General features: G+C 39.7%; 1 protein-coding gene across 1 annotated transcript in view; it reads left to right on the plus strand.

Moving 5' to 3' along the window:
- Positions 1-169: 169 nt before the first annotated feature.
- Positions 170-27,141, plus strand: part of XRN2 (5'-3' exoribonuclease 2) — a 49,432-nt gene continuing 22,460 nt past the window's right edge. The window contains exons 1-21 of the mRNA XM_026039243.1: positions 170-283; positions 5,503-5,630; positions 5,710-5,821; positions 7,058-7,169; positions 8,322-8,380; positions 8,463-8,552; positions 9,684-9,756; positions 9,853-9,903; positions 10,239-10,396; positions 10,809-10,883; positions 10,987-11,120; positions 11,219-11,276; positions 11,396-11,503; positions 12,703-12,747; positions 13,587-13,718; positions 16,134-16,252; positions 18,488-18,623; positions 22,045-22,152; positions 22,224-22,313; positions 22,863-22,935; positions 26,627-26,710. Of these exons, the coding sequence (XP_025895028.1) occupies positions 209-283; positions 5,503-5,630; positions 5,710-5,821; positions 7,058-7,169; positions 8,322-8,380; positions 8,463-8,552; positions 9,684-9,756; positions 9,853-9,903; positions 10,239-10,396; positions 10,809-10,883; positions 10,987-11,120; positions 11,219-11,276; positions 11,396-11,503; positions 12,703-12,747; positions 13,587-13,718; positions 16,134-16,252; positions 18,488-18,623; positions 22,045-22,152; positions 22,224-22,313; positions 22,863-22,935; positions 26,627-26,710 (2,020 nt within the window). The 5' untranslated portion in view covers positions 170-208. The remainder of the gene's footprint in view (positions 284-5,502; positions 5,631-5,709; positions 5,822-7,057; positions 7,170-8,321; positions 8,381-8,462; positions 8,553-9,683; positions 9,757-9,852; positions 9,904-10,238; positions 10,397-10,808; positions 10,884-10,986; positions 11,121-11,218; positions 11,277-11,395; positions 11,504-12,702; positions 12,748-13,586; positions 13,719-16,133; positions 16,253-18,487; positions 18,624-22,044; positions 22,153-22,223; positions 22,314-22,862; positions 22,936-26,626; positions 26,711-27,141) is intronic.

The raw sequence follows: 27,141 nt of genomic DNA on the forward strand, positions 1-27,141 counted from the left end.
GAAATTCGGGTTTTCACCAGCGGCCCCGCGCGCGCCCGGCCCCAAGATGGCGCCCGCGCCCTTCGCGCGCCCGGCCCCGAGATGGCGGTGCCGCCTGGCGCCCCCCCCCCACACGTGACCACGCCGGCCCAGCCTGCCCCGCGCCGGCCCCTGTCCCCGGAAGCGCTCGGGGCCGCCGCTCGCTGCGCCCGCGGCCTCCGCCGGAGCCATGGGAGTCCCGGCCTTCTTCCGCTGGCTCAGCCGCAAGTACCCCTCCATCATCGTCAACTGCGTGGAGGAGCGGGTGAGGAGTGGCGGGAGAAGCGTCCTAACGGCCGCCGAGGGTGGGGAGGAGGGAGGGGGCGACGCTCCCCCAACGGCCGCCGTGTGGGGAGGGGGCGACGCTCCCCCAACGGCCGCGGGGGGAGGGAAGGGAAAAGGGGGATTGGTAACGTGAGGAGGCGACTGGGGCAAGCGCCGCGTCTCCCTTCAGGGGATCGCCCTCCTTTTGGCCCAGCTTCCTGGGCTTCGTGTTGAAACGGCCTGCTGAGGAAAAGTTCTACGTAACTTGTGTACGCGCGCATACGTAAGGCGCTTGTAAGTGTGTTTATGTGGGTATGCACACACCCCTGCCCTGTGAAAATAAGCATATGAAACATCACGGGGTGGACCTTTGGTCCAGAGAATCAAAAAGTGATACTGGAAAGAGGATTGAGCGGAGGGAGAGAGGAGTTTTTCTTCCTTATTTATAGAAATGACTTTTTTGGGGAGGGGGAGGTGTTACTTTGTATGTGTATTTCAAGAGAAAAAAAGATTTTATTTGAAGTGAGACCCCCACCAAAGTGCAGGAAGGTGATTCTACCTTTTTAGCAAGGTCTCAGCTTCTTCCTGGTTTTGCTGTTTAGATGGGAAGGAAGGAAGGGAGGGAGGGAGAAATTCTGTGTTTTTGGCTTAAAAACCAGAGCGTGGGAGAACTTGTGATCTGTTAGAGACCTTTTCCCCTTCTCCAGTGGTGCTCGCTTGGCAGAGTCCCCCGCAAGCCCCTTGTGCCCCACCAGCTGCTGTAGGTTTTGCTGCCCGCACAGCAGCCCCTGCGGCCCCAGAACCGGGCTGCTCCGAGCGGCTTCCCTGCTCCTGCTATGGGCAGGTGGAAGCTGCCACAGCTCAAGGGCAGGAATGAGGCTCTCCTGGGGACRGGACTGTCCCCACACAGAGGTTACGGAGGAGTATTAGTATTAGCTGGTCTGAGAAGCTTCCTTGCATTCTTGGTGGCATTTGGTAGCTTCACGTTTGCAGATCTTTGTGGTTCTTTTTGTCATTCTTTTTCTCTCCCAGATTAGTCTTTCTGCAGCTTTCTATCTGACTTTTTTTTTTCGTGTGTGTGTATAAGACATCACAGACTGTCACAACAGCACACAAGATTGACTGTGTTAAGACAAGCCTGTAATTATGTTCTTAAACTTCAAGCAGCTTCAGATTTGGTCTCTTATTGCTTGCATTTTTTAGTACATAATATATACTAAATRTGTCCTGCCCAAACAGGGAGTTAGTTTTCCAAAGACAATCTCTACAGCCCAGCACTTTGGGGRAAAAGAAGCTGCTTTTTGTGAAGAATTGTCCCAGTCTAGGTGTTAGACTCTGGAGATGGACTCCATTAATCATTATCTTGAAGCACATACAGTTTATTGATGATGTAAAGTTGACCCGTGTGTAATAGGGCACTAAAAGCAGCTTAATAGTAGTAGACAAACTCTTGGATCGGTGTTTCCCAAACTGTTTTTCCTGTACGCTTTTCCAAGTGTACGCTTTTCCAWGTAGTACGCTTTTCTATCATCGTCTTCTGTCAGACAGTATTAGCTGGGTGCAGCACTTGTTCGCAATCCTGTTTTTGAAACTTCACGTTTGTGCTGGGTGTTTGTTGTGGCCTGCACCTCTTTCCAATGTCTCATGCCTCCTTGGGAGAGTTTTGGCCCCCATCTGGGAAGTACCCTGTGAATTTCTGAAAGCAAAATGTGCGGAGAAGGTCGAGAGGATGAGGGGATGGAGGAGACAGTGACTGAGCTGTGCATGGATGGTTTTTGACTTGTCATTTTTCTCTAGGTAAACTTTTGTTCATGTGCATGCTAGGACTTTACGTCAGAGTTAGTTTGCAGAGTTATGCTTACAGGCCATGCAATTTTCAGGATATTCTTACTTTTTGGATTCAGGGGGTAAAACAGAATGACAGATTTRGAGCAATCAATTACAACCGTGGTGTTACTCTTTTATTTAATGGCTTCATGGTTCTTCAGAAGACCTGCTAGGGGCAGTGTTTGTTGCRCTGCTGACAGCCACTGTTCCCCTCGGCTGGGCTGTGATCTTGGGGCACTCCGTGGAGGTGGCTGTGGGTATCCTGCCTACTCTGCTCCTGCCCCTGCTTGGCAGGGACAATGTTGTTCGACTTTTATCCCTTCCCAAAATACTTCTGTATCACATACATGGGCAACGGATACCAGGCAATTTACTTAATCTCCCTCCTTCCAAAATAGGGAGCTCACAGAGGTGGGGAGTTTGTTCTTTCACTTACAGTCTGTATTGTACTTAGCTGTGTGCTTGAAGACTTTCATTCATCAAGTCCCCCTTTCCTTCATTAAGTTTAGCTGTGATGTTTTGAGGCTACCAAAGTGGATGCAAATGTAGTTCTGACAAAATAGGTTGGTTTAGAGGTTTGTTGCTGTTGTACTGTAAATGGATTTCTGTGCAACAAACTTGTCTGGCTGCTTTTGGATAGCACCCTAGAGGTGTATGTGTGTGTAAAAGGAATTAATGGCAAATACATTTGCAATCTGTAACGATGAAAGGGAGTTTTCTCTGCAAGCAGAAGGCTTGCCTTTTCCATTGCATTTGTAAGCATTAAAGTTGAACTGTGTTTAATCAAAGCTATTCTCATGTTTGGGTAAAAGTATGTGTAGTTCTTGTTTTACCGAGTTGGTATTTGTACAACTTGTTTGTTTTGCAGTTAAGATTGTCTGAGTTTTCCTTTTCTTTTAAGAGAGAACCCTTGTTGTTAGTAATTCCATTAAACCAAAGTAGATTTGCCTTCACTGAAGTGTCAGACCCTGATATTCTYATCCATGTAGTTTTGTTCTGACTTTGAGCACACACTGTTTGGATAAATCGTATTCGTTATGATTTTTGATATTAAGATCTGCTCRTGAATTTGAGAGCTGACAATGATAGCAGTGAGAAGCTGAGGTTTGCCTTATTGTAAAGGGATTCAGACTTCACTTACAATATAATCAGTTCTGTGTATATTTTAGGATTGCTTATAAATCTTTCTAATCAGAAATTTTATATCTCTTGGTAGCTTGTCTCTTTGAAATATTAACAAGTTGATCYTTGTTCTCTTACCTTGCCAGATTATTTCTTTTTCTTAAATCTGATTAATCTTCTTCTTAAGCTGAGCAGGAAGAATAAGAGGAAGATCTTGAAGATAACATGAAATCCAGGAGAGTATTCTTAATCAAATTCATATGAATTAATAAAGCTGCAAGTAAAAAAGTATCATATTTCAAGATCTCTTTTCAATGGTTTCAAAAGAGGCTGTAGATTAAAAGTGAACAGTTTAGTTATATCACAAGAGATATCACTCCAAGATACTTAAACCTTTTACACGACAGTTACATTGAAAATTTGGTAGGTTTATGAGCACGTAAGGGTAAAGCTGCTGACATAGCAGTATGTAGATGAAAACTGAATAGCTTTTGAGTCATCTAAAAGAGATCATACTTATTTTGCTTTACCTTCAAGGCTGAAAATAAGATCTGTGAAGAGGGCAGTTTTATTTTCCATATCACATAGTTGTAAGCCTTTGATATCTTCTGAGTCACAGTTAGCTTTGGCAAGAGGTTTGATGGAAGATCAAGCGGAACACAAGGCAAGTTTCTTGTCCTGTTATCTGATATAAGCCAGAATGAATGCTCTGCTTTTAAAATTGAAAGTCTCGACTACCCAGAGTAATTCTGTAAAATATTAAGCTATAGTCCAGTGTGTGTGCTTGAGAAGTGATTTCTGTTAAAATCAAAAGATTTTTGTGTTGTAGAACCTCTGAATCTTGTGATAGATCAAGATTTCATCTGTCAGTGTTTGACTAGTAGTGTTTGACTAGTTTGGGTGAAGAGCAGAAGAAATATCTGTGTGTGCATTAGCAGGTTTTTTCATGTATAACATAAAAATGAAATAAAATTGAGGACTTCAAAAATAATTTCACAAAATTATCCTGAAAGAATCCCATACACCTGTATCTGTGAATATATATATATATATATATACACTGACTGAAGATTTGTTTTGGCAGTTTTTTAAACCTTCTAAGACTGGAATAAGCTCATGCAGTTCTGCTACTCCAAGTAGAAAGCTTGTAAGGCAGTTATGGATGTGTGTTAGGGGACTGGGAAATTATCTGGGATTATTTTCATTAGAAAGATATCTCAGAGTGACTCTGCAAGGGTGACTTCAGAGATGGTGCTCCATGTGTCCTCAACAGCTACTGATAAATTCCATGAATGAGAACCAGAGCTGTACCATCTTTYCATACTGTCTCAATCGTGTGAACGTGGTCTTAACAGAATACCCTCGTGAAAGAAGGGAAGTGTTAAAAGCCAGGAGTCTCCTTCTATTGCAGAAGTAGGATATAAGGGCAAAAATTGCATTTCGGTATGTCCCTTGACAAACAAAAAGTTGGCAGCTGAAGAGTTCAGGGGTCTGAGCCTCCCAGTAGTCATCAGGAAAAGTAGCATGTCTGTACCCAAAAGGGGATTTGTTTGGTGGGATCTGGGAAAAACACAGCCCTTTTTGAATAAAGCGCACTGGAAAAAATAATCATCCTTTTAGTTCAATCTTACYTTCCTTTGCTCATCATGATCTACTGATTGATTTTGTCTTTTGGAAGCTTGTCAGGTGATTGCTTTAATCAGCTATAGATGAATTATTTTTACTTCCTAACCTCTGTTCTGTGTATGTCACTGGGAGTTAAATATTAAATATTGATGAGAAAAAACTGTGGTGCRAGTTTATTTACATATATCAGTCTGKAGAATTGTTTAAAGGAGAAAGATTTTTAAAATCTTTTTGTTTAATGTTCTCAATATGTTCTGTATCTCATTATTTTAGTTAATATTCCAGTTCTTACAGTCTTTGGTAAATTTTAACTCCGTGTGGTCCTAGCAGTGCAAATTACTTTTCTTGACTAGTATGAAGTATGGAAACTTCTTGAAACAGTATGTGTAATACCTGACAGTCAACAGTAATCAACCAGCTCTTCTGTAACTCRCTGTAAAACCTTGCAGTTTTAAGGACACATCTTAAAATGAAGCTATCTTAGTAGTGTGTGAATCTATAGGTAATTATGTTGTCGGTAGATTGTTGTTTCTTCCTGTTCTCCTTGGAAAAAATCTACTCTTTTGGGTGTTAATAGCTCTGCTGCTTCTTCATGTTATCTCTGTGATCATGTAGTGAGACATTTGTTTTCAACTGTTTTCACAGGCTAAAGAGTGCAATGGTGTCAAGGCTCCAATTGATACCAGCAAACCTAATCCTAATGAGGTGGAATTTGATAATCTGTACTTGGATATGAATGGTATAATCCACCCTTGTACACACCCTGAAGACAAGTAAGGCAGATTTTGTTCCTTTACAAATAGGATTTGTTCAGAACATTTCAGATGGTTAATTGAATGCTCTGCATTTTAGGCCAGCACCCAAAAATGAAGATGAAATGATGGTTGCCATTTTTGAGTATATTGACAGGATCTTCAACATTGTAAGACCAAGGCGACTTCTTTACATGGCTATAGATGGAGTAGTAAGTACTTATCCATTTAGYTCCTAGTAAGGGCTGTTTGTGAAATTAGATGGTTGTGAAATTAGGTTATCAACCACCTGCTCTCATAAGATCGTTTGGAAAATAGTTTCCTGARATAAAAGTTTGCAGGTAAAATACATTGTTAGTTAAATTTTGGTGACAGTAATTAAAACCATCTGTGGATATTGTTGGTTGTGTAAGCTGACTAAAGTCAGACTCTTGAAGTTTGAATTTCGGTAGTGGAAAGCAGAAGACTTCTGCAGGATAGTAACTCCCTGGACTGCTCCTTAGGTTCTTTTGTTCTGTGGCTTTACTGATAATTTATGCAGCAGATTAGGAAAGACCAAAAAACTRTTTATGCAGATGCACTTAAAATGGGCAGTGATTTAATTGTGCTATGAAATATTTCACAGAGTAGCCTTAAGAGGACGTTTGAGCCTGAAAGCTTGGCTTTCTYCTTAGCCTTTTCCTCTGTCCCCCAGGTACATGACTTGCCCTAATGAAAAGGTGGTAAGGYTTCACCTTTTCTTAAAAACATTGCTCTAGTGAATCTTTTCTCTGTTTTGATTATGTAGTCTCACATTAAGAAATATTAAAATGGCCCAACAGACTCCTGTCTGTTAAGGACTCTTAAAGTTCAGTTGTTTTTTAAGGTTTTTCAGTTTTAAAACTTAAAATCTTTCTACTTAGTAGATTCTCATTTTAAACTTAATCTAAGTGCAGGAATTTCAGAGATTGGTGTGTATAGAAATATCCCCAAGCTCCATTGCCATATTGCTTTAAAAATCTCAAAATACATGCCCTAAGCAGTAGCTACCCACTGTTYGCTCTGGAGTTTTTTTATTTGCAAAGAGCAAGCATGTGGGTACAGTGTGGATACAATTGGAGGAGGTTTTTGTTGAAGAAAGTGTGCATAGTAAATAACTCTTCTCATATGGATTGCACTTGCAAGTTTCATTTAGCTTGTAAGAGAAACCTTGAGCCTTGTGTGTTTCTGAGAGGTGAGGAACAAGCTATTTCAAAAGACTTGGCTTAATAACCAAAGCCAATTTCTGTTTAATAATTATTTKTTATCAGCTATAACTGAACCAGAATCACAGAATGGTTGAGGTTGGAAGGAACCTCTAGAGATCATTTAGTCCAACCACCTGCTCCGACAGGGACACCCACAGCACAGGGCACAGGGTGGCATCCAGGTGGGTTTGGAAGAACCAAGAGTTATAATATGTGTTTTAGGCTCCACGTGCAAAAATGAATCAGCAACGGTCACGAAGATTCAGAGCATCAAAGGAGGGAATGGAAGCTGCAGAAGAGAAGCAAAAAATAAGACAAGAAATTCTGGCAAAAGGTAGAGCTGTGACTGTATTTGGCTTTTCTTTCTTTTTTTTTTTTTTTTTTTTTTCTCTCTTTTTCCTCAAGTGAGAGAGTTACCTTCTTTGTTTTGAAGCTTTTAATAAAGCTTGGAAAAGGATGTTTTGCCCAGTGCTCACTCTTTATGCAGCAGTAGAGGGAAGGAGGATATAGTAAACCTAGAAAAGGATGGATCTGTTTTATTCCAAAATTAGGATCCAAGATGAAACAGAATGACCCCTTTTAGTCCTCTTTTGGTCTCTGTTTCTGAAATGGGTTTGTCCTGGAATAAATGTGATAAAAAGGATAAATGTAGCAGTGGGAAGCTAATTAAAACTCCATGGAAGAAAATGCAAATATATAATATTGGAGGAAAAAAATGATGAGGGTTGGGACTTGGATGTGAGTTTGAGATAAAAATACTACTAGATGGAAGTAATGAGCTTCAAGTAAGAGTAGCTACTTGATGGTGGAAGCTCTTTAAACTCTGAGAATAACAAAACTGATGCAGCTTTCTAAGGTGACAGAAGATTTCAGTGAAAGAAGAATGTGCACCTAAAACATGCTGTTTGGGGTGGAGAAGTAAATTCRGGCGACTGACTAGGAGGCACCATCCCAGCAAGAGAGACACTGTGTAATCTAGAGATTAAAAAGAGAGGTTAAAAAGGCAGGGCATTTTTTTTAATGTCTCTTCCTGTAGCATTTCCAGACTATGGAGGCCTTTTATGCAGCTGAGAGGGGAGAGAAATGGTGTAATCCRGTTAGTGAGGCCAGGTGATAGGTAGTGGAAACATAGAGGAAAACACAGAGGAAAATAATCATTTCCTAATATCTGATCTGATTTAGCAAGGTTGGTGGTTTCTTCCTTACATCTCCCTTCGTGGTCTTTTAGCAGAGTAAATAGTGAAATTCCTTCTCTGAAGCAACAGATGACTCGTGTACAAATGTTAGTTCCCTCTTTTAAAGATGGAGATAATATAATAAGAGCTGTTTTGTATATGTATTATGTATATTTTATATATATATATATATATAAAATATAAAAAATACATATAATGAAGTAATTGCCAATAAAAGGGTTGCTTGTCATGCAAAAGCCTTTTAAACGTTTTGCATTGGCTGACTGTGTTAAATGTGTTCATTACTCTAGGTGGCATTCTTCCTCCAGAAGAAGTGAAAGAGAGATTTGACAGCAACTGTATTACCCCAGTAAGTAATCTTGAACTTTAACCAGCAATTGCCCATGTCTGAATGATGGCTTAATTTATTTTTTTTTCCTGACACTTTTTAGGGAACTGAGTTTATGGACAATCTTGCTAAATGTCTCCGCTATTACATTGCTGACCGTTTAAACAGTGACCCGGGCTGGAGAAATTTGACGGTGAGTTTCACAGTTTCACACTTGAAGAAAATTAAGGTGATCTATTAGGCTAGATTGGGATGTGATTGAAGAGTATAAATTCAACAGATTTGCCTTATCTTCGGGCACTGTGTTGTTATTATTAATGGCAACTCGCACATTCTGCTAGGCCTTTCAGAGATGCATTTCATCCTAATAACACCATCTAACAGAGCCATTTGTTTTGATTTCATATAAGAAGGTTTCTTTCAAGAACAATAATGAGATTTGATATCAGAAACCGTAGTTTGATACAATGGGAGACAGGGTTTTAAGAACCCTTTTTGTTCCTAGGGGAAAGAGCATCAAGATACATTGTGTATGCGTTCTTTTCTCTACATTTTAACCTTTTTGGATGGCCCGGGCAGGCTGTTTCCTCCTTTATTTCTGGTGATGGAGTACACTAAATATCAGGCAACAAAAATGATTCTTACCAACTTTTCAACTTCCTTGCCTTTTTGTACTTCTAGATTCTTTTCTCAAGTTTCTCAGCCACTCCACCACGATCAAGTTTTGTTTGAGATAACCCTGTTTGCTCTGTACACGAGAGTAAAATTATTTAACATTTCCCAGTGTAGCTGTCCATACATTTTGCCATAAGTTGACATTAAAGTGCTCTAATTAGAGGACAGTTGACTCTGCTTAATTCCATCCATCTCACAGGAGCTTCCTGATGCTCATCTAGGAATCAATGTGAGAAAGGATGTAAAGTTATATCAGCATGTGTATGAGTTCAGCAGATACAGGAGGAAAGCATTTGTCTGCTTTATCTGTCGCTTCTCTCCTGTGTATTGATAGTTAATTAGGAAAGTTAGCATTCATTATTGCTGTCTCCATTATTTTTTTTTTGTGTTACCTGAGTCAATGTGTCAGCTTGGTCCTGGAATTAGGAGAAAAGATCTGCAACACAATTAATTCAGTACTTAAAAATAGAGGTAATCATTGGATCCAAACTCTTGAATTGTTCTTTTTTATTTTTAATCATAATATTTATTTGCAATTAGAAATTCTTAGTTAAGTATTCATAAGTTAGAATGAATATTCACTGTATAAAGTACATATTTTTTACTGAGTCAGCATAACTTGTTTATGTGATCTTTAAATGCCTCACAGGTTATTTTGTCTGATGCTAGTGCTCCTGGTGAAGGTGAACATAAAATCATGGATTATATTAGAAGACAAAGAGGTATCATTCGCATTTTATACTTAAATACAAACATTTTATATAAAAATTATTTTACATGACTTTTAATATGAACAAATGTAATTTTCTTTTGTATAGCTCAGCCAAACCATGACCCAAACACTCATCACTGTCTCTGTGGAGCTGATGGTGAGTTCTCCTCTGGTAGAGATATAGATTGTGTTAAATTTTCTGGGCTGAATTTCATGATTCAGTTTTACTGGCATGTTTATAATTTCATTTGCATTTGTGGAAATATATGGTGTATTTGGTTTTTTTGAATCTCTGTCTAGTATTTGAGAAAGATTCAGCATTGTCTAAAGTGAAGGGCTAATTTTTGCTTAGTTGTATCTTAGGTCCTATCCAGCTACAAATGATTTGTTAGAAAGGTGATTCAGAATGAGCCTGTGGGAAAGCACCTCTATTTAAGAATGCTTAATAATGTTCATGCTTCATTATTTTTATTTTTCTCTTTTAATTGATAGCTGATCTAATCATGCTTGGATTAGCAACACATGAACCAAATTTCACTATAATTAGGGAAGAGTTTAAACCAAATAAACCCAAACCATGTAGTCTTTGTAACCAGATGGGTCACGAAGTTAAGGATTGCCAAGGCTTGCCCAGAGAAAAACAAGGCAAGGTAAGCGTTATCACCATTTGGAGAAAATCTTTCGATTTATGAAGCAGTTTATGTCTGAATGAGATCCACAAGTGATTCTTGCTGCAGTCTTTGGCCAAAGTACAATATGAGTTATATTGTTGCAACTACCCAACCTTTCTGTTTTATGAATAAAWAAAAATTGTGCTTTTGTAGCATAAAAATAATGTCAGATCTAAAATCCTTGCTTTTTTTTTTTGTTGTTGTTGCTGATGAGAGAAAACTGCTAATAACTTGACATACGCAAAATAGTAGATTATATGCTTGGCATAAGTACTTGAGAAACTCTATTTGTTTGTCTTTTAACTCCTTTCAAATCAAGCCTTTAAAATTGACCTGGTGAAACTTTAAGATCAACCTGGATGTAATGCAAGGCTTCTGTTTTATTTTATAGCATGATCAGTTTGCAGACAGTCTTCCTACCTCTGAACAAGAATTTATCTTCATTCGACTCTGTGTTTTGCGAGAGGTATGCAAAAGCAGTTATTGCATCTGCTTTGTTCAAGCAATGCTTCTAACTGCATGCACAAACCTTCCCAATGTCCTTTTTCTCTTGTCTGCATGTGCTGCAGTATTTGGAAAGAGAACTCACCATGGCCAGTTTACCTTTCACCTTTGATTTCGAAAGAAGCATTGATGACTGGGTTTTTATGTGCTTCTTTGTGGGAAATGACTTTCTTCCTCATCTGCCATCTTTGGAGATCAGGTAAACGAGAAAATAATTTCCTTTTCTGCAAGTATATGTGCAATGGTTTTAAATGAAAAGAATCTAATGCTTTCTAATGCTTTTTTGATGCTTTGTAGGGAGGGAGCAATTGATCGCTTGGTTAACATATATAAAAACGTGGTGCACAAAACTGGGGTAAGTGTGGGGGGTTTTAAATTTTTTTAATTGTGGTTTTTTTTTTTTTAAATTAAAATACCTTGGCATTTACGACTGAAGAGTTTTGTTTTTCAACTGTCTTTCTTTTTAATTTACAGGGATACCTCACAGAAAGTGGTTTTGTCAACCTGCAGCGAGTCCAGATGATCATGTTAGCTGTTGGGGAAGTTGAAGATAGTATTTTCAAAAAGAGAAAAGATGATGATGTAATTTTCTTTGCTACATTCTTGGAGTTTGCTTTTGACCCCTTCTATTACTATTAGACTGCCACGCTGCCTTAATAGAATAATAACTTTGTATTTCGTTGCTATACTCTCCATTGAATTCCTCAGTGTTTGAAAATAAATTGAGTCCTCCCATTTCATTTTCTTTCCCTGGATTGCAGGGCCTATTTTTCCTGTTGTAATTCCAAGTAACAGCAGGACAAATGCTATATATCAGTCTTGTTGCTGCCTGCAGCTTTTTGTATAACTACTATGAAAACTAAGCAGGAGTTGTTTTGTACCTTGCTGCAACCTGTGGAAGTGTTGGCAGTGAGTGGTGGCACAGTACTAAAGTTTTCAAGTGAAATTCTAGTAGACCTGTCTTTAAAACTTTATTTATTTTCTTTTCATATAGTACTTATGTTATCAGATGTAGAAAATCTTTGTGTTACAGCTRCTTTTTTTCTTCTGCCTGAGGGGTGTTTTGTCTATCTCAAGTCTTTGCATATGCAGCTTACTCATTTAGTGCAGGGCATAAAAACACCCTGTCCACAAAGGAAAAGAAGTTTTATCTAATATCCAGTAGAAAATGCTGTACCAGTGCTGGCAAAATATTTTGTTGATAAGAACTCCAGCCTACATGTCACTTGAACATCAAATTAGCACTTTCTCAAGTTGTCAGTATCCTTGACCGAGAGTAGTAAGTAGCTTTTAGAGCCTCTTCTTGCCCATTGCTGGGATTTTAATGTTTCTGCTGTTTTTTGTTTGTTCGTGTTTGTTTATTTTTGAGCAATTCCAGTCCAGACAAAGAGCTCGTCTGTGTGTTATCACTTGAAGCCCTTTGATACTGATGTCACCTTCAACTCTAATTGATAGTGGGCTGCTACTGCTAAAACTCTGATTTTCTATCCTTACATTTGAGGACTTGATAATTGAGGCAAAACTTAGTGGGGAATATAAGCTGTAACCAGCACTGTGGGGCTTGGAATACAGAGCTGCTTTTTTTTCTGCATTTTTTCCMTGTAGAGTGGAAATTTTTATCCCATTTCTGTTGGATTTACAGGTATAAGAATTGAGCTGTATTGTATTCAGAGCTGTACTTGAAAACCATTTAGTTTTAGCTGGTAGAGGATTGCAGTGAAATATTTTTCCAAGAGACCTGTATGCTAATCTGACTTTATTTCTCTCTAACCTCTATTTAGGACAACTTCAAAAGACGACAAAAAGAAAAAAAAAAAAGAATGAAGGTAAATTAATTCCTTTCACCACACAAAAAGAACACTGGCAGCAATTAAAATATACAGTATAGCTCTCAGTAAACCTGAGTTACAGGCGCAGTTTTTTMATCATGACTTTTGGCAATGTACTTCCTTTTTCGTATCTTTGCTTTTYTCCATACCTTTTTGAATGAAGCAGTTGCTAAAGGCTTCTTAAACTGGGGAGGAGGGAAGAGTATTGAAGGTGCCCCATGAAAACTCCACGTTGTGTTCTTGGAATGGAGATGCATCTGCACTTTTATAATTATTGTGTGCTTTGCTGCACTGTATGTACGCGGCAGCTTTTCCATATATTGATGCAAGAGCTGTCAACAACTGTGTTGTGTTCAGGTCAATGTGCTTCAACAGAATATTAGGTTAAGGTGTTAAGTTTAAGTGTGCACACAGGTTTGCGTTGATTTGCTTGTTTAAAGGCATGCATTCTAAGTTATTTACTTTGTTTACATAAAGTCCTTTTTCAAACTAAGCTAAGTAGTCTCATTCYGCGCCCCCCTCCCCGGAATACCTTTCAACCCATGAAGAACTTGAGCACAAAATACTGGGTGATCTGTTTGGTTTTCTTTGGGAAGGCGGGGGGGGAAGTTGTAGAAATGTAAGGAATATAATACTTGCTGGTAAGTGCCATTTTATGTCCAGATAAGACCTTGCTAATCACACCTAATTTAAGCTGAACTGACTGAATTAATTGCTTAAATTACACTTGTTTTGTATGAGATATGTTGAGCCAAAGATTGTGATTAAGCGTCATTGCGTATGCCATGGAGAATACACACCCCCTCTGAATATACACATGCATTTTTATTTTATAGAGAGATCATCCTGCTTTTATTCCTGGTGGACAGTTTTCCCCTCAAGCCCTGGGAAATCGATCGAGTCCTCAGGCAATCAGCAGCCCTCGACAGGCCGCCTACGAGATGAGGATGCACGACCGGCAGAACTCTGTAAGTACCTGGTTAAGGGTATTTGCAAATGGAAGGAGGAATAAGCACATTCTTGGTAGCTCTGTRGGCCTTATTCTCTGCCCTGTCAAGTTTCCTGTGGAAAACAGATTTTTTTTCCACGGAAATAGCTTTTAATGACTTTTTTTTTTTTTTTGAGGCTACTTGAAAAAAATTGTGTTCTGCATTTTTTATGTTTGAAATGACATTGCTTGTTAAATATTTCTAGAAAGACAATTGTGAGTCAAATGTATCCCACTCAAGTATAGCTCATATCAATTATAATCAAACCTGTTTGATGACATTTGGGAAGATGAACCTCCTCATTAATATACGCTTAGGAACTTCCTCTGTAGGTTTGTGAGAAACATGAACAATTCTGCCTTGCAGATACCCCAATTTCTAAAGCTAGTAAAAGTAAATAAATAAAAGAACATAGGTCCGTTCTGCAGACCACTTTGATTAATGATTTTCTGAGAACACTTCCTGTCCATTCATAGTGTTAGGAATTGATAAAATACCCCAAGAGTTGTTGATGTATAGCTTGATTATGCTGAAACTGTTGCTTACATGTCTAATTTTCAGTGCCTTAGAGGATGAATGACATGTGCATAGAAAGTGTGCGTTTTGATCCTTTGGCCATTGTATAAACATATAGAGGATTTTTTGAAGCAGGAATGTGAAGGGCCTCTAAAAAAACTCTGCAAGTGTGATGTTCCTGCATGCTATAAAAACTTCAATGCTGGGTTATTTCTTTTCCTTACAGTTGATGGATTCTTAGCATATTTTAAACATGTATTATAATTCTTTTTTTTTTTTCCTCCCATGCCCCAGCATTAGCTAAAGTTTGATCCCTGATGGTTTTTAAGCTTTGTGGGTGAACAGAGATGAGGGKTTTTTATTCTTTGTATGTTTGGTCCAAAAAGCTTCTTGGTTCTTCTTTCCCCTAATGTCCTCTGGCAATAAATTGGATGAATTAAGATTAAAGAGSTCTGGGAATGGCCAACTTCCAGAAAGCTTCACTATTGCAGTTCTTTATATTTAGTAGTTCTTTGGATTTAGGTCTATAGAAAACTACACCCAACTCGGTGTTTTTCATTCTTTACTAATGCTCCACTCCCCTAGGATGTTTTATCTAAGTGTTCCTCCAACTTAGATTGAATACCTGTTTGCACATACATGAGACTTAGTGCCACAGAGCTTGTCTAGAAGGTTGATGTTATGTTTGCAAATAGCCCGGGATAAGTTAATTTATCTGCCACTAAACGATGTRTCAAAGGAAACACATGTGCAAAATCTGGCACCGTTCCCACCTGCATGTGCATTTCCCCTGGGCCTTATGTCACTTACAGTCAGTTCTCACAATTTCTAGTTTCTCTTTTAATTCTCAATATTTTTATTTTAGGCATACTTTTATTAATGACTTTTACCTAATCATCTCCGTTATAGGTAACTTGTCTGTGCATTATATTTTGAAAAATTATGAATAGAATATTTATGAGTTTGGGGAGCTGATTTTACTTTCCAAAATGTTGCCTGTGGACAGAGGGAGGGAAACTTAAAAGAAAATTTTGAAAGGGTATCCATAAGTGATGGAAAATTGGAAATACATAGAGTGATTTGTTAGCTGTCTTGATTGTTAGGTTTTGATAACAGTCATGATGAATGTTCTCTTTTTGCTTGTTATTTTTCATCTGAACAGTGATAGGATTTTGAGTAAGGGTTCTTCTCGTTGTGAAGATATATTTTCTGTTTTRTGTTGTTGTGGTGTTTTTAAGTCTGAGTAAATACAATTTGCTTTTCTAAAGCTAATGCTGCTTTTTCTCTTTTAATCCAGCAACTTCTGTGCTTGGTTAAGCAATGTAGGTCTTTGAGGGAAGCTACCTACTTGTTTATCTTCCGTTTTCTTTTGAAATACAATGTTTTATTTTGTTGCAGTGATTTGCAATGTTGCAAAAAATCATCTGGGACAAAACCTAGAGTGTTTCTGCTAGTTCTGAATTACAAGGAGCTTTTGCACTGTAGCTTATACATGCAACACATTTTTATTGTCACTGTTAAAACTTGTAATGTAGTCCCTGGGACTAGAGCCAAGAGTTGTACTCTAAAGGCTTCTTTTAGGATATGTAAAAATTTCCATGTTTTGTCCATTGATACCATCTTGTCCACTGTATCTTTCCTCTCATAATTGTAAAGACTTACGTGACTGTACCTCTGTCCCTTAATGCACATGCTTGTCCTTTGCTTCTTGCCTTAATATTTTTAGACTTTTATACCATTTATGTGGAGCTTTGGGGGAACTAAAAATGATGCTCGTGGTTTTTCTTTCTTGCCAAGCTATTAATTTTAACTTGAATTTAAAATGTCTAATAAACCCTTTCTCTCCCTCCCATTTATGTGCAATAATCATGTCCGCAGATAACTTCCCCGTCTCCAAACACCAGCCTCACTTCTGACGGCAGCCCGTCCCCGGCAGGAGGAATTAAGCGAAAAGCTGAAGACAGTGACAGTGAACCTGAGCCAGAGGATAATATCAGGTGAAGCCATTTTTGGTAGCACTTTGTTAACAAATTGCTGAGATAGATGCAGTCTAATTAATGCCATTTAGCTTAGAGCAGCAGCGCCTTCAGATGCTTTTCTATGATCTTTTTATCCGCCGGTAATTAACGTGGAGGGTTAGAATATTCAGTAAATTCCAGTGAGATGTGTAAGCTATAGCTGTTAAATCTAAGTATGGAGATTAGTATGCGTGTGGGTTTACATCCTCTAACCACTGCTCCCTTTGAGACCAAGCACTAGATTGGCTAGACATTCACTTGCTCGGCCCTGATTATGTGATCTGAATGCAGCTGGTTTGCAGTTGCATTTTTAAGCTGCTTAACCCATAAAATTCAGTTATGTTGCTTACCTTGACTGCTGCACCRTATTTCCTCAGGATTTGGTCTATAAGAGGCCTGTTTTGGCTGCAAGGAAATCTTGAAGTTTCTTAAGACAGCTGCTGCGCAGATGATTTGAGACTTAATTGAATAGCCTGCCAATTAACAGTGGGTGTGAGTTTGCTTAAGCTTTTAATCAAGATATAAGGGTTAGGGCCTTAGAATTGTTTTTGTCAAATAACTTGTATAAATTTCTGTCAAGATAAAAGCAACCAGTAGTTTTTTTGTCTTTTACAGAGTGAAGGGACATAGACATAGAGAAACAGAGAGGTTATGTATTGTGAAGGATTCATCACTAGTGTCCTGCAGTGTTGTCACGATATGTTATCTAGCCCATTAGAGCTTGTGCTAGTAAATACTCTAGTTGTCATAYTTTTTTCCTGTGCACGTTGATCCAAATGAATTGTGTGGGGTTTTTTTGATCCAACAGGGAAGAAATTTCTCTGTAGGATCAGGATAATTTTAATGCCAGGTGCCAGTTGAGTTTTAACTGAGAAGCATTTAGCGGTTGAGATGACTAGTGGGAATGAATCATGTGGATTTACAAGTTGCTAGAATTTTGACAAGTTTGGTACCGTCAGCCAAAAGGTTATGCTGTTCCTCATTTAAGCTCTTCTGTAGATCAGAATATTTGCATGGAATTTGATTTTTATTTTAATGAAACCCACCTGTGGGCTTTGCGCTGTGTTAAGAAAGGATGAATAGACTTCTTTTCTAGCACTGTGTTTACTAAATGTGTGACTTGTATCAGGTTATATTTGGATCTGAATGGAATTTAAGTAAACAGTAATCTGAAAATGGTTCTTCCTAAATAAAAAACAACTGCTTAAATGGGCTGGATGCAGAGAAGTTGTTTACCAAAATATATATATATGTTTTATTTATTTTACTTTTGCAAAATGGAAAGATTTTGTGCTGTGAAACAGAAGCATAAACCAATTTCTAGTCTGTATTGTTTATTGCAGTATGAGRCTGAGTTGGCCTCCCAGTTCTGCTCTGCCTCTGCATGTAATTTTAAAAGGTTGCATCCTTGCTGCAAAGGAGTCTTACGTTGGAATTTCTGGATGTGAGAATCCATGCCAAGATTTGAGCTTTTAGAATAAAATTATTTTTCAAAAAACTTTTTACTAGTAATTTTATGTGACTTAACGAGTTTCTAAACCAGATGAGTCTGGTGGTGATTAGAGCATACCCAAACAGCAGTAGAATATAGCAAGCAAGCTTTTAAAAAATCATTATATGCTTGCCTTTCACTTTGGCTAGCCCAGAAACCATCAGTGCTCGGCTTGAGTAGAGCATGAGGATCAAAGGCTTGAGCTCGCTGTGAGAGGGGACTAGCATTATGTGAAGGGCAAATTGGGTGAAATTGTTCAAGCAAGAAGTGGAGAGCTTGCTTTCTTCCTGATGGCTGGAAAAATTAGGGAACAAAGTTAAAACTTTAGTTTTGGTAGTAGATTTCTGATGAGAAGGGAGAAATCTTGGACTTGGGAACGGTACATTGTTCTAGAAAATCCTTGCATCAGCAGCTGCAAATTTGAAAAATCTACCTTGTTTCTGAAAAGTATTTGGAAGATGGACGTGATGGCAGCTTGGAATTGTGTTTGGGTTTTCTCTTGTCTTGACCATCAGGTTTTACTTGCTTGCTGAGTGTCTGCTYTTGTGCTTTCATTTAAATCAGTAAAAAAAAAAACATGTCAAAATGGGAACTTAAGCAGTATCTGTCAGATTGCCAGGCGTGTGTTGTTTGTGCTGCACAAGCTTTTTCACAGTATTTTATTTCAAAAATGTAAATGTGCATGTAATTAAGCATATCATCTAATTGTATTTATTGTGCAGGTTATGGGAAGCTGGTTGGAAGCAACGCTATTATAAAAATAAATTTGACGTTGATGCATCCGATGAGAAATTCCGTCGCAAAGTTGTGCAGTCCTATGTTGAAGGGCTTTGCTGGGTTCTCAGATACTATTATCAGGTACTTAGAAGTTCTTCTCTGAAACTTCAATTTTCTTTTGTCTGCTGCCTATCTCTTTGCTGTAAATAATCATATGTCATGACTTCTTTTTGAGAAGCAGTCGGGATTTTGAGGATGCAGAATCCTCAAAGTGGGTGCCTGTTCTATCAAYGCTCAAGATTTGAATTAAATTTTTATTACTCCTGCACAGCAGCAGTGTTTTGTTTTGTTTTTTTAGTTTATTAAGAACCAGCGCATATTTTTTCCTTTGCAATACATAGCTGTGCAAGGGCTGCTGCAATTAATTGCAAATGACTAAATGAGTGAACAAAAGGCAGTGCCTGTGAAATGCTCATAAGAATTGAAAGGAGCAGAGTTGTCAGTCTCCTCCCTAGATTATAATGATGTTCTATGAAGTACACTGTAATTTAAGTAATCTGTATCTCATTTACATCTTTTGATAATTGAGATGTCAGATTGGCAAGAGATTAGTTAGACATTGGGGTTTGTTGCAGTGGCAGTTAATAACTATTTTCGTGCTCTGAGAACAAAGCAAGTTATATTTTGTGTGACCTGGGAATTGAGTCTGCTTAACTGCCTCCTGAGGGCTTTTAGCTTGAACTAAATGCGGATAAAACCAGACCCTTTCCAGGCTGCAGTGGGTGCTGGCTTGGACCAGRGGCACTGCAAGTATCTCTCATACCTACAGAAAGCTACACGCCCTTGGAGTTTGCAAGCTTATTTCAGCTTTTTCCTCTTTTTTAAAATCTCCAGAAAGAGACGTGATCCCTTCGTTACTGCAGCCGAGTTAGGGCTCGGAGTTGCGGATTATCGTGCCTGAAGATGCTGGAGTTTGAGGCTTGCCCCAGTCTGCACTCGCAGGGATGAGGTGCCCAGGCTGGCTGGCTGCAAGAGAGCTGCCCTGAGCTCGACACGTCCTCGAGCAGCTRCCCTTGCAGAGCAGAAACGTCCTCTCACAGCCCAGGCGGCCACCTCTGCGTGTGCAGCTTCCTGTGGCCTGCACACAGCTTGGGCCCGTGGCCAGCACGCTGCTTTCCTGCTGGTTGTGGCACACGTATCTCTAAAGGACATCGATAATCAAATGAGGTGCAGGGGTCTGCTTGGTGGAGAGCTCTCCACGCAGCCTTCAGCATTGCCAGTAGTGCAAAACCCTGCAAAAGGCAGCCTGGTTTGGAACAGAAGCTACAGGGTTTAAAGGAAGGAGCCCATGGCAAAACTGAGATGAATATCCTTGAGAGGGTCTAAGAGGTGACCGAATACACTCATTTGAAGAGTAAAAGATTAAGACAGTTTTATTCAGGGAAGTTTGTGCGTTGGAGTGGGGTATGTTCCATATGATCGTGTACGTGATCTTGTGCAGATCTAGTGGGGCTGTTCTATAACTCTTCAAAGTGGATTTGTGTTTGCATGTGTACTCTTGTGAGACTTATGCCTTTGAGTGTATAGGAGTGGGCAGAGCAGCCTCTCCCCCATTTTAAAACAGTATTGGCAAGTCTTTTTGCAATATTTGCCAATTTAGCTTGCTTTAAAGCTGGTCTAGTTGGAGATGAATGTTGATGGCTCCTTGTCCTATGGAGTTTGGGGACATTTCAGCTGAAGCGAGTGGTGCATAGCTAAGTGACAGATGATTACAGCTCCAAAGCAAGCAAGTCGGGGAGAGTGAGAATAGCTCCAGCCTCCAGGCAGCACCATAGTGCTCTCGAGAAAATGAAGCAGCAGAACGGCCTCAAAGAGAAGCGACGTGGGGCATGAGTTTCTGAGTCAGTCGTGAGGTGAAGGAAAACTTCATAAAAGCACCCAGACATCTAGGGTTGAGTTTCTGTGCTGTTTGGATTCCTCCCCCGATTACTCCATAAGCCAAATATCCCTAGGGCTTCTGAAGCTGACAACGCAGACTCAAAGCAGCGCGAGCGATGGGAGCCCTGCGAGCGCTCACGTTGCCTGTGCCCCGTAACGCGGCTGCGGCTGGGCGAGATACGGGCAGTTGTGCCAGCGTGGCCTTTCTGTCCCTATGAAACATAGGCTAGGAAGCTGAGGAGTTAAAAACCAACTCACTTTGAATTTTCCTTTTTTTTCTTGTGCTTTTCTCCTTTACCATAATAGGAATTTATTTCAGTAGCTACTGCTTGTTGTGCAGAGGACTTAAAGAAGAACTAGTTARTTGCTTCTCTACTTGTTTACAAAGCTAGTAATGTAGGATATGTTCCACTAATGGGAACATCTGCTTTAAAAAATACATATACTTAGTTTAAAAAAAACATCTGAAGAATTGTTTCTGGTGCTTCTGGTAATTATAACATTTATAATTTTACAACAAGAATGGCACCAGAGGGGTCTCACTGACATTTACTTGCTTGGAACTCAAAGTCAAAATAGTAGAATTGTGTTTCAAGTGATGTTGCTAAGAAAACTAGCTAAGGAGAGGAAAACTTAACTTTAGGCTTTTTAGAGACATGTCTTCTTGATCCAATGCATTGTGTTCCAGTGCGTATGAGCTGACTTTCACATCATCTTTTTGAGATTTTGCCCCTTTCAAGTGAACTTAATATTTCCCAATATTAAATGCAGAAAAATGAGGGGAAAAGCAAAAGATAACTGGAAGTGCAGGTAGTACTTTTTATCAGACAGAAAAATAATTTAAACCAGGATATTTTTCAGCCTGTTTGTAGGCCTTGTGCTGTGCATCATTCCAGGTTCTCTAGTCCCTCAACCTCACAAGTTAATAGTGGGATTGGGATTTGAAAATCAAGAGTGCAAATTGGGTGCTGCCAGAACCAGGGCTGCTCTATTGCTGGCGAGACTTCTGAAACCCCTTTGCCTTGCTCGGTCTGCCCTGTTTATATACCAATGGAGAAGCTCTCCGTGCCCATTGTCTTGGATGTGCAGCAGCTCCGCACAAACTGAACATGTGGCCARTTGCTATGAGCTCCTCAAATTAACTCCAGGGCCTGGATAACCTTGTGGAGAGCCTGTGGTTCCTGCTGCTTGACTGGTGCATGCGCGTGTGCCCGTGTTGCTTTGTTCTTTCCCCTTGGAAAAGAAATAACAAGAGGTGCATTAGTGCTGAAGTTCAGGCTGTGGTTGTGCTCTGAGGTCTTTGTTATGGTGCCAGGTCCCATCTCGGTGGCCATCTCCTTTAGTGATTCAGCCGTGGCCCCTGGTGAGAGAGCTCTGGTGCGGGGCTCTGTCTACTGGGTAGGTGCTGCCCAGGAAGGCCCAAGGTCTCCGTTCCCTGCCCAGAGTACCTGTAGATGCAAGAGCTCTTTCTTTTCCAGTCACGGGGRCTCCTCCTTCTGCTCCTGATGCTTGGCAAAGTTTTGGCATCTTTACATACTGGACTGCTTGGATGTCTTTGGTTTGTTTTATTTTCTTTTCACTAATCCAGTTTGTCTGACTTGTTTCTCTTCTTCTGTTCTCCTAGGGCTGTGCATCCTGGAACTGGTATTACCCTTTTCATTATGCCCCCTTTGCTTCAGACTTCGAGGGCATCGCAGACATGCCCTCAGATTTTGAAAAGGGCTCCAAACCGGTACGGTGCCTTTAGTTGGGTTTTAACAACTTCTTAGRCCTATTCTACATCTGTTTGTCTACTCTCCACAGTTCAAGCCTCTTGAACAACTCATGGGAGTGTTTCCAGCTGCAAGTGGAAATTTCCTGCCACCAACCTGGAGGAAGCTCATGACAGATCCTGTAAGAATCCTTGTTTCGTTCCTCTCTGTGAGGTTTTGCTATGTTGCGGTTGTGTGTGAATGTGACTTGGTGGTGCTTTCTTTGGATGAAAAAAATAATGGAAAAGAGGAAGGAATGTTTTGGGTAAATTAAAGAGATTCTTTAAACATCCTTAAAAGTGTATTTTTTACTTGAAGTGCTTGGATGAGGAAAATCTTTTCCTGACTTTTTTTTTTCTTTTTTTTCTTTTTTTTTTTTCCCTCTCCCCCTAACACTTGGTAAAACTTTTTACTTTCTTCTAGAAACCGTATAACACTTATTTGGGGATCCAGAGACCTTAGTCAAGCCGTCCTGAATTCTATTCCCAAATTTTCTTGTTTTGACACTCTGAGTAGTGGATGTGCCTTAGCATTCTTCCCAGTTAAATGATATTTAATGGAAGATGATCTTATTAGTCAAAATTCTTTGCCTCCTCATTAATAGAGTGTTTTTTTAAATGTGCTACATAGTCTTTTGAATCAATTTCATAATTGACTTTGATATTTTCTTGTTTGTTTTTCTCAAATACAGGAATCAAGCATAATTGACTTCTACCCTGAAGACTTCGCTATTGATTTAAATGGGAAGAAATATGCTTGGCAAGGTGAAATTTCAACTTTCTTCTTTTGAACTGCAGTATATAGCCTAGTCTTAAGGTTCTGTGTGAAAACAGGAAGAAAATGGAAAATGATCTCAGTGAGATAATGTCCAACAAGATTTATGGCATTATTTGCTTCTGGTATTTGGGGTAGAGGGAAAGCACTTTGTCATGGGTATATTTTTTAAAATCAATTTGTATGAAGGAACAAATTATGATTCAGCAACTGAGTTAAGATCAGCAGTGATTAGTAGTAATTTCAGCAGTCATTTTAGATTTGTTAATTTGTCCTGAATTAATCATTTTTTTCTTTTTTTATCAGCCTTACCACATAATTGTCTTTTGTCTCCTTTGCATTTAATTAATGGATCTTATTCTGTTCAATCAGTGGCTCATTATTACCTTGTGAAAAATGTTGTGGAAAATACATGGATATTTAGACACATACAAAGAAGGAGAAAATAGAATGGTCAGTGTGGTCTCAGAGAATATTAGTTTTAATGACCTGTCAAATTTTAAATCTCGTGCTCAATCAGTAGAGAGTGTAGCACTCCAATATATATAATTATTCCTCTCCCTCTTCTTAGCCTCTGTAACTAACTTACAATAACTGTTTTTGTTCTACCATTATTATTGACTCTGAAAGCTATTGGCAGTGTTTTCCTAGTGGTAATTCCTAGTAAGATTGGAGAAAGCTTTTGTAGAACTGCCAAAGAAGGAGAGGAGCAGAATGGAGAAGTCAAAGCGGTAGCTTCTAACCTGTGTGCAGAGGTGGGGATACGTGACCCCAGCTCAGTGCGGGGAGACCCTTTCCTCACAGTTCCTTTGGACCTGTGGAGTCACACCCCTGGAGTCACATGTTGAGTTCTGGAGGTGCAGACTGTTCGTACAGAGAAGGATGCTTCTAGTGTGAAGACTGATGTTCAGCTCTGTAGTTAGTTCTGTGGATATGGAGGAGTTCATCAGTAGGAACTCGGGCAAGGGCTAAAATATCAAAGTTCAAGCTGGCTAAAAGAGAAAAATTTAAACAGGGCTAATAGAAGAAAAGTGGATGCCTCGAAGGGAGGGGGAGATGGCATCAGATTTTTTTTTGTATTGCCAGTGTAATAAATCTTGAGAGTAGATGAATTTGTTGCTGCAAGAGAGAAGAGGAAGATGTGGAGAGTTGTACTTAACGSAGATGGATACTGGAGATGTGCAGAGGCAAACACTAGAAGGGAACTGTTGCCCTCAAGTCACTGATCTCAGGAAGGCAGCTAATAGGTCAGAGAAGATGTAGTCCAAACTCCGGATGTTAGCTGTGTTGGAAAAGCTCTCTTTAGGGAATGGGACCTGTCTGAAGCCTCTTCAGACAAGAACTAGTGACTGGTGTTTTGAAAGCCCTGAGAATATTTCCCACTAGGGGAAAAGTTCTGTTACAGACTGGGGAGCATGGAGGCAGGGCTCTGCACGTTCCCATGGAAGAACACATTCATGTCTACATGACTAATATTAGAAAATTCTTATTTTGGGTTGTATTCTGTGTRAATAAGTTCTGATCGTCCTATGCTGAAGGGGTTCTCAGAAGTACTTGTATGTGGTTGTCTCTGAATCCAGGTATTGTGCTCCTTCATCTCCCCCCTTTACATTCTTTAGGGCCAGTGTTAACAGAAGGTTAGGGACAATTGCTGAAGCAGCATTTGATCCTGTTGTAAAATTAAATGTTTGCTCTGGATTCTTGCCAGACAGGTACCAACTAAAGGTTGCATACGTCCTATTTCAAAAAAAAAAAAGTAAACTTGAAGAGAATGGATCTAAATATTATGGGTCATGTTGTATAACACGTTTCACTTCAAGGCTTTCTTTTTTCTTTTTTTTTTTAAGCCATTTTATCCATCTGCGGTAACTTTTGCAATGCTTCCTAGTCCTACTCCTTTTGCCTGAACGTTGAGTTCACAGTCTAAAGCAGTAATGTTTGAAGTGGCTTCCAGATGACTTCAGCATTCTGTAGCCTAACTTTTGGAGTCTTTACTTTGCAATTTAGCATTAAAAGAATCACTATAAACTAGTTGATGTTTAAGAGGCAGTTGCAAGACAAAAGATATGTTTCAATGTGGGATAGTGATTGTCTTCATTTAGAAGGAGCTGATGCACCTRTATATCTTTTACACAGACCAAATGATTTTTTGATTCAACTAAACTTCTGAAATATTTAGCATTTTAATCATGGTTTGTTCCTCACTGTCTTTATTAAGAGACAGTTACATGGAAAGATAAGGTTTTGGGTTGTTCCCTTTGCCCTTTTCTCAGGCTCAAGACAAGAAGAGATTTGTTTTAATAAAGCCAAGTGAAGCTTTAGTTCAGGAAACAACAGTGTTTGATGAAGACCAAGTTGTAGACAGGGAATGTCTGTAGAAGGTCGAAGTCTCTGTGAATGCTCTAGCTTAGAATTTAATGACATTAGTGRCTGAGATCTGCCTGCTGATCAAACTGGTACAGGTGCAGCTCTGAATACCGGCTAGTAAAAAGCCTTTATTGCTCCAAGATTCATGGTAAGAGAAATCAAATAAAACTAATCCAGTGACTGCAGATTTTGACACATAATTGACATGATGTTTTATCTTAGGAAAAAAGAATCAAAATTAATTTCTTGGTGCTTTGGAGATGTTGATAATAAAAGGAAGCAAGTACTAGAGTGCACTGGGGAAGGTGTTATTGTGCAGTTTTATCCAGTATGACAAGCGATGAGCACACACAAATGCCATTAAGCGCTCGGCAAGGGATTTTGATACCGAGAACCTCCTCCGTGGAGTAAAATTAATAGCTAATATGAATAGTGGCTCATGGATAGTGTCTGTATCGCCTTGTTGCTGAATCCAGGTGTAGTGATTTCTTCCATGGTTATCTTTTAATTTGTTATCTTTTAATTTATTAATTTGAATGAAGTAGCATTGAGTTCTACCAAGATGATGTCTTTAGCAAATGGGATGAATAATGAGCATCTTCCTGATCTCTCCTTGTTCGTGAAGGCAGCTGTGGTGGTGGTTACTGTGTCTTGAGTGTCTATCCAGAACTGTGGCGGGGGGGAAGGAGACGAGGGAGGAAGAGGAGGGGTGGGAGATCCAAGGACAAAMACCACTTTTGACCTGCACTGCTGTGGAACTGACCCCCCAGACTGTGAGCTGACACGTTTTGAAAACGTCTTTTCTGTGACTGGTTCCAAGGTTGTTTCTGTGGAAAAGGAGTTTATTAGAGGTTTTTTTGGCGCACATGGACCTGAGCTGTACAATACCTGTTATTAAATTGAGATGTTTGKGCAATTTCAAGGGTCTAATTTTTACAGGTCCAGGTTGCTTTTGAGAACTGTTGACATGGTATTTGGCTTTTGGCAGCCAGTATTTGAGGACACTGTGGCTGCTTATATGGTGTAATATTGTTTGCACCCCCTATTTTACCAACTGTTGCATGTTATAAATCATCCAAAAAAAATCTCTTTTGACTCTCACGCCAGCGTTCCTTTGCCCTGTTCCTCTCTCCTCTCAGTGAGAGTAAGGATGCTGTAGCTCATTTACTCCCCTGTTATTGCTGTGTATTTTGACTTGGGAGTGTTTTTTTGGAGCTTTTTTTGTGTGGGGGGGAGGAATTTGTGCCGTGAGATGATTACACCTCAGACAATCTGTAATGTCAAGTGTGAAAAGTAACTGTTTGGTTTTGATAGGTGTTGCTTTGCTGCCGTTTGTTGATGAGCGACGTCTTAGAGCTGCCCTGGAAGAAGTCTATCCTGACCTCACTCCTGAAGAAAGTAAGAACTGTGATATGTCTGAGTGACAGTACATTCACTGCTTTCACTGCTCTGCTTCATGTACTGTTATACCCTACATGAACAGGCACCCGCTCCCTGACAGCAGAGAGCGAGGGCCAGCTTATGGTACAGGAAGTTTGCCAGTAAGCTTCCATAGGTAAATTCATATGTTCCTTTCYGTTTTGTGCAAAGTGATGGGCTGGTTCCTGTAGCTCAGCTATCCTGGGAGATTTTTTTTCAACTGACTGGRTCTTCAGCATGTTAGAGGGGTTGGGGAGAAGAAGAGGAGCCAGTCAAAAGCTGCAGCTATTGGTCTGGTTTTGATGCAACTCGAGTATCCATGTGGGACCATCTAATAGTGGGCTGTAGCCCCAGTGRGAGGAGGAGAAGTGAGGTGAAAGCAGGTGTTAAGGGACATGGGACAAGGTGCA

Source organism: Nothoprocta perdicaria, unplaced genomic scaffold (genome assembly GCF_003342845.1).
Source record: "Nothoprocta perdicaria isolate Ctin4 unplaced genomic scaffold, notPer1 scaffold_224, whole genome shotgun sequence".
In the NCBI taxonomy this organism is placed as follows: Eukaryota; Metazoa; Chordata; class Aves; order Tinamiformes; family Tinamidae; genus Nothoprocta; species Nothoprocta perdicaria.